At 39.1% G+C, this 7,612-nt stretch overlaps 1 protein-coding gene across 1 annotated transcript in view; it reads right to left on the bottom strand.

Moving 5' to 3' along the window:
- Positions 1-1,058: 1,058 nt before the first annotated feature.
- The window catches only part of TM4SF4 (transmembrane 4 L six family member 4), a 28,397-nt gene continuing 21,843 nt past the window's right edge, over positions 1,059-7,612 (bottom strand). The window contains exons 4-5 of the mRNA XM_023215407.2: positions 5,003-5,192; positions 1,059-1,276 (exon numbers count right to left, since the gene is read on the bottom strand). Of these exons, the coding sequence (XP_023071175.1) occupies positions 1,259-1,276; positions 5,003-5,192 (208 nt within the window). The 3' untranslated portion in view covers positions 1,059-1,258. The remainder of the gene's footprint in view (positions 1,277-5,002; positions 5,193-7,612) is intronic.

Genomic DNA, 7,612 nt, shown 5'->3' with positions numbered 1-7,612 from the left:
TCAGGTGCCTGACACAATCCCTGATCTTACAGAATTCTCATTGTAGTGAGGTCAAAACTATAGCGTTTAACTCTGTGTTTTCAGTGCCTAGCCCCTCAGGGGCCAGCATACCATAGGTGACCATTAATTACTTTATTGATGGCTTTGACAAACCCAGTCTTCAGTGTGCCTGACCTACATGGTGCAGCCTATTAGCTTGGCAGGGGCAGGACGGAGACTTTCTGCCTTGGACTTCCCTGAGGCCCTTCTTATTGCACACAGTTATGTTGGCAGCCCTGCAGGCCCTTGCTTCACCCTTGGTGACTTCAAAATTTCCTGTATGATGGACTGTCTTTCAAGTGTCCTTTTACAGACGGGGAAACTGAGACTTTGAAAATAACTGTCCCGGGACCCCTAAGCTGGTTTGTGGTGGAGTTGGGGTTTGAACACAAATCAACAGAATGGATCTGATGCCCTATTAGTGCCTGACTCATAAAACCAGTTAGTCTTAATATGACACATAGAATAATAACACTTATTACCTTAACCCTGGGCAACAGGCTGACAAAATGATTACTCAAATCAATTTTTTAAAACTTGTTTTTGTTTGATCAAAGGAAACATTCGTAGAAAAGATGAGTTGTTATTCATTCACCCTTTTGCCCCTCCCTCCTAAAACACACGCAATCTTTGTTACATTACCTCTGAATTCAGGTTTTAATTTAACATACTTAAGAGAACCCTAGCCAAGACGACAGCCTCAAAAGATCCGTCACAAGAAACTCAAGCAAGTCAGCAAAAAAAGACGACAAATAACCAATACTTATGATACATCAATCATTCTTTTTTCCTTATACATCTTAAAAATTGGTCTTAGTTTCCCATTTTAAATGTGCTTTCCTCCTTTATGTAAAACGTCCAAAGATATAAATATCTGTATATACAAATAAGTAGTATGGCAGTACATGTGACTTTATACATTTTACATTTGTAATAAAAAGAATCATGAAAAGTTTGCTTTGAACCTGTTGGCAAATTCTAAAAAGAAACTGATTTGAAAGATTTATAAATCAAATTTGTTAAGTGGCCAAACTAATTTTTATTTGAAAATAACAAAATTCTGACTCGAGCAAAGCTGGTTGGAAAGAAGGAATAACTGCCTTCTCTAAGCTTTCTCAGCTAGGAAGCAGATAGGAATTAACAATCCCAAGAAGAGAAGTTTTATGAAAAGAAATTGTAGTCATCATGCTGTAGAGTTTGAGCAGCTTATCTCAGAGGTTTAAACGGGTCCATCTCCCTAGAAGGTAGAAAAGGTGAATTAGCTATGATGTCATGATTTAGGTAAATTACTGCTTTCCCCCTCCTTCTTCCCATCCCCATCACCTGCCTTCCTCCTGGCTCCTATTGGTTGCCTATTGAATTCCTATACTTTTTTATCTTTGTTTCAGAGCTTTAATCTGTCACCCACCTGTGTTGAGGTTATAGGAATGGAGGCTCCATTTTGTTTTGCATCACGTATTTATTTATTTAGTCCTCAAGGAAGTTACATTTTATTTATTTATTTTTGTTTTATTTTGTTTTTAATTTTTTAAAATTTCAATAGCTTGTGGGGTACAAGTGGTTGTTGGTTCTGTGGATGATGAATTAGGTACTGATGAATTCTGAAATTGCAGTGCACCCATCATGTGAGGAGAAAACATTGTATACAATATGCATCATTTATTTTAAAAAATAATTTGGTAAGAGGTGCTGAGAGACCAAGTGCTACATGGAAAGCCACCACTAACAAGTAGGAGAGCTGGGATTTGAACCAGGGAGGCAGAACCCAGAGACTGTGTTAAAGGAAATTCGAAGCTATGCTACCTCACTGACTTTCATAAGGTTAGTAAATAACATTCAGTGCCATTTACCGAGCCTTCTAAGGATTCAAATGAATTCATGCTTGTCACCCTGTACTAGGCACTCCATTGACGACTGTAGGAGTAGATATTAATAACCACGTTTTACAGACAAGGAGCAGTTGAGGGCTACTGACTGGGCCAAGACCACACAGCTGACATTCAAACCAGGCCTCATAGCATGTATTTTAAGGCACATTCACAACTACCACTTCATTTAAGGACTGTGCCAGGCTCAGGAAGCTCTCAGTACATACTTTCTGCCTGAATGGATAGATGTTGATCTCATACTCTTTCCATAAATTAGGCAAGAGGCAGTTGGAATAACGGAGACTATGAGAAGTTAGTGAGCTTGCTGGAGTTGCTCAGCTAGTAAGCTGTGGAACTAGGCTGAGAGCCCAAGTCTTTCCGCAGTGTCCTACTGGGGCAGGAATGCTGACCAGTCCCATGAGAGGCCAGCTGCCCACAAGAAAGGAATCTTCAGCAGACTGACTTTAAAACTGCAGCTCTTGTGCACTGAAATATTTAGTAGTGAAATTTTGTGATGTCCAAAAATTACTTTCCAAGAGTCCAGAAAGAGAGAGGGTGAGGAAATGTTAACAATTTTGTGAGCATGGGTGACAGTATATATGTGTTCATTGCACCATTCCTTCAACTTTATGTAGATCTGAAGTTTTCAAAATAACAAGTTGGAGGAGGAGCCGGGAGAGAGACAGAGAGGAGAGATGAAGGGAGGGAGGAGGAAAGGAAGGAAAAAAATAGGCAATTCTGGTGACGTACATTCACTTTCTGTGTCTCTGGTGCCCATGCGCTGACAACCATGGAGTCCATCTACTGTCTTTCAACTATGGAGTGACTCAGCCATTAAGATCTCCAAAATATGGTGTCCAGATAAATAAAACTCACTAAAAGGAACCAACGTACTGACACCTATGAATGTGTTTTTAAATTGAGAGATAATTCTCAGGTTTGGCAAAGTATTATCAACAGTTCAAAGAGTAATCATATTTTCTTTCTTTTCTTTTCTTTTCTTTTCTTTTTTCCAAAAAAGGTCTTGTTCTGTTATCCAGGGTGTAGGCAGTGGCAAGATCTCAGCTCATGCAGCCTCAGCATTGTGGGCTCAGCTGATGCTCCCAGCTCAGCCACCTGAGTAGCTGGGACTACGGGTGCCAAGCACCACATCTGGTTAATTGTTTGTATTTTTAGTAGAAATGAGGTTTTGCCATGTTGCCGTGGTCAAGACCAGTTCAAGGCTGGTCTTGAACTCCTGGGCTCAAGTGATCCTCTTGCCTTGGCCTCCCAAAGTGCTGGGATTACAGGCATGAGCCACCCTGTCCAGCCAAAGTAATCATATTTTCAATAAATCTTGCAAAGAAAATTTACCAGGCAGTTAAAATATGTAGAAACTGAAATTTCAGTATATAATTTAGCAAACATTCATTCACTTTGGATGAATTACAAGATTTAAATGCTCAATATTCTCAGTCGCTATCATAAAAATAATTGTGGTGGATTGCTAGCTGGTTGTTTCTTTTCCTCTCTAGTAGGTTTAAAGACCCAAACATTTAAATATAATACAATAGAACTGAAAATTTGTAGAATAAAAATGAAATACACAGTGAAATTTACTTGTAGTACATGCATTTTACTGCTGATTTGGGGGACTTATTTATATTTTTCATTTTTAAAAAGTAATATATAATTATTAAATTTTTTTAATACTGTAGGCTAGATTAAAGGAAAAAAGTTAGTCTTCTTACCTAGAAATAACAATTATTTAACTTTTGGTTGGATTTTTTTTTTTTTTTCTATTCACAGAATTTTGTTTTCTCCTACTTATATAATTGTATATTATGTACAATTTTTGTATCCTGCTAATAACAGTATCTCATAAGGATTTTCGATATTACTGCAGTTTTGGGGGAAACATTCTTTTAAGATAGGGAGAATAAAATAATAAAAAGAGATACTATGACAGGATATATAAGAAATTAGGTAACCTTACCTAGGCGAGGAGACTGGAGGGAACTGGGTGGATAGAAGACAAAGGCCGGAGGGAGACTTTCCAACTGAATAGCTTTATATATTTCTCCGTGTGTGTATACATGCACATATTTAGTTTTTGAGTTATATACATGTAATGCTTATTTAAAATAAATTTATTTATTCATTTATTTATTGAGACAGGGTCTCGATCTGTCACACAGACTGGAGTGCAGTGCTGCGATCTCAGCTCACTGCAACCTCTGCCTCCCAGGTTCAAGTGATTCTCGTGCCTCAGCCTCCTGAGTAGCTGGGGCTACAGGCATGTGCCACTATGCCTGGCCTTCTTATTTAAATTTTAAATAAAATAATTTGAGTCATTTAAAGTTTTACCATAACATTACGTTACGTGAATAGACCTTTATTTACATATATTTGCATAATCCCCCAATTAGGGAACTCTCAAGTTTTATTTTATTTTTTTCTTCATACATCAATCTGTGCTTTTAATAACTTTATGTAAGTGTGTGAATAATTGCCTAATTTGATTTGGGTATTAGTTGAAATAATCAGACTGTGTTACTGTCTGCAAGTCTGTTTTTATTTTTAGTATTTTGTTGTTGGTATTTTACAATGTTATTTAGAGACTAAAGCCTGAGTGATTTCCCTTTTTTCTTCCCATATAAGAACCACCTCTTTTTCTGTATCAGAAATCATATCAAATCTAGGTTTTGCACTGGTATGTTCTGTTCATCTGAGGAAGTGAGAACATGCCAGCCCAGACCATGATGTACTATTGCTGACATTGTACCCATATGACAAATACTCACTTCAGGTGGATCTTCATATAAACATCATTGTAAATGTTTATATATAGACAGAGTCCTTTGTCTCCAGAACTATGGTCAACTGGATGTGAGGCTGAAAATTATGGCCAACTTCAGCCTGGGTGTCTTAATGTGCTCTGGGTTCCAGTAATGCAATGTGTCTGTCTCCATGAGCTGACAGACTGGGCTGACTGGACTTCCCAACCTGGGCTGGTTTTCTGCAGGTGGCCACATTTACCCCCTCGTTCCCTCAGTGCTGGTGGCCTGACCTGGCCTCCCTCGTGCTGAGAAGAAACAGCAAAAGCCTTAACTTACCCCACAGCAGCCACAACACTGGCAGTCGCCACAGAGGGTCCCCAGGAGGCCATTGACCACCTGGATGGCGCAGAGAACCATCTGGATTCCTCCTACGACCAGCAGGATGGAGAAGAGGGTCAGATTCCAGGGAACCACCTTGAGAGGCTCTTGGCACTTACTCCACAAGGCTTCATCATTGAGATAATCCCTGTTGGTGATATGGGGGACAAAGGAAACATTTGTAAAAAGTGTGCAATTGCCTCAACTAGAAAGTTACCATAATGATGCTTCTTATGCGCTACTTCCCATCCAAAACTAGCTTCAGGAGAAAATACTCTGTACTAACAATTTAAATACCACAAAACTTACAGTTTTTATTGAGTACACCCTGTGTGTCAGATCCTGTTCTAATCACTTCACATATATTCACTCATTTATTCCCCATAGAAACCTCTGGTTCTCTTTTTTGGTTTCACAAATAAGGAAGCAGAGGCATAGAGAGGCTAAGTTACTTTCTCCCAGGTCACACAAGTGGCAGAACAATTTTCGTTAGCTGTCCAAAAAGACGGGCAAATTCACCATCTATGATGGGAACAGGAAAATGAAGACATTCCAGTGGTAGAATTTCACAAATGTTCACAGCTTTATCCTAGCTATCGTTGTTAGAGAGACCGTTTTGACTTTTGACAGATGACTTGTCAACTGTAGTGGCCATCTGAAGTCATGTAAAGTACAAATGTGTCATATAGCTAAAGGGAAGAGCCTGATTTCAAGTCCTAATTTTAACTAAATTGTGAATTTGACTCACTATATTTTTGTTAACATGTAGGAATCTCTCATACACAAAGATGTAATTAGTTTTCTTCAAAAGGAACAAATATCTGTTGCCTTAATACATATTTTACATAAAACGTGAATTAGGAGAAACTGTAATATACTTATATTTTATTATACAGAGAAAGAGTTTATTGTAATATAAAGGGCATTGTGGTCGGGTGCAGTGACTCACACCTGTAATCCCAGCACTTTGGGAGGCCAAGGTGGGCAGATCACCTGAAGTCAGGAGTTCGAGACCAGCCTGGCCAACATGGCAAAGCCCTGTCTCTACTAAAAATACAAAAAATAGCTGTGCGTTGTGGTGGGCACCTGTAATCCCAGCTACTTAGGAGACTGAGGCTGGAGAATTGTTTGAACCCGGGAGGTGGAGGTTGCAGTGAGCTGAGATCATGCCATTGCACTCCAGCCTGGGCAACAAGAACGAAACTCCATCTCAAAAAATAAAAGTAAAGGGCATTGTGCCTTGAAGGATAAATGTGAAGTATATTATTTTGAGGCAAAAATGAGTAAAGTGGGTAAAATGTTGTGGATTATTATGACTCTTCACATTCTTAGAGGTTCAAATTGGTCTCTTTGTTTCCTCCATCCTTTCAGAGCCTTAATGAAAAACTCTTTATCTATCTACTGAATTAATGTTGATGTTATTGTTTTTAGATCTTTTTAATATTCATGGAAAAGGAAGGAATGAACATTTTGCTCTTGATTTCAAAATAAAACATTGTTTATAGCATTGATTAATCTTTCCATAAGAGTACAGGTACTAGTAACTTGCTAGCTATGTGCCTTGTGTACTTACCTGTAAAATGGGAGTTACATTATAATATCATAGGGTTATTGTTAGGACGATGTGAGTTAGTATGAGTAAAGTGCTTGGATCAGTGCTTAGCATATAGTAAGTGCTCAGTAAATGCTAGTATTGTCATTATTTTACTTAATCTAAGAAGTCTAGTCTACTGGAAAGAGCTGGTATTTTGGATTCAGATGAACCGGGCATTCCCGTTAATAGCTAAGTATTCCTCATGCAAGTTACTCACCTCCTTTAGCATCAGTTTCTTTCTTTTTCTCTTAAAAAAAAAAAAATAGACACGGAGGTTTCACTGTACTGCCCAGGCTGGTCTCAAACTCCTGAGGTCAGTCCTCCCACCTTGGTCTCCCAGAGTGTGGTGATTATAGGTGTGAGTCACCATCCCAGCTAGTGTCAGTTTGTGTGTGTGTGTGTGTTTTTAAATCTATATAACGGACTAAGAACCACACCACAATTGTGAGAATTCACTGAGATGATACACCTTCTGCATAGTTGTGTGAGACTGTCCTTTTTGAGTGAGATTGCCACATTAATGACGGCAGCATCACCAGATTTCAAGAATTTAGGGCCTGCTTCTTACCAGAATGGTGATCAATCTTTTCCTTCAGCTCAGCAAACTTGGAAGCAATGTGACCTGTGTGACAAGCAGCAGAAGGGCGTAGCTAGCACTGATTTGGCCTGGGTGGTGCTTCATTTTAGCAGTGAAGCCAGCTGCTCCCATTGGTGGGTCATTTTTCTGTTACCAGCAATGTTGCCACTACAAAAATCTTTGACAGATGCGTTCTTAACACTGAAAACCCCATTTTCCCCAGGAAGAGCTTGCAACATGGTGCATTTTAACAGACCTTAGTTGTAACATTGACTGGAGCAAAGGTGACCACCATGCTGGGTTTGAGAACACCAGTTTCCACTTAGCACATAGGTACCAATATCACCAACTCTGTAGACATATGGAGGGGCAAGATGCAAGGGCTTGTCAGTTGGAT

The sequence above is a fragment of the Piliocolobus tephrosceles genome, chromosome 2 (genome assembly GCF_002776525.5).
Source record: "Piliocolobus tephrosceles isolate RC106 chromosome 2, ASM277652v3, whole genome shotgun sequence".
Classification (NCBI taxonomy): Eukaryota; Metazoa; Chordata; class Mammalia; order Primates; family Cercopithecidae; genus Piliocolobus; species Piliocolobus tephrosceles.
Note: the sequence above shows the minus strand (reverse complement) of the source record. Positions and strands in the feature narration are given on the sequence as shown.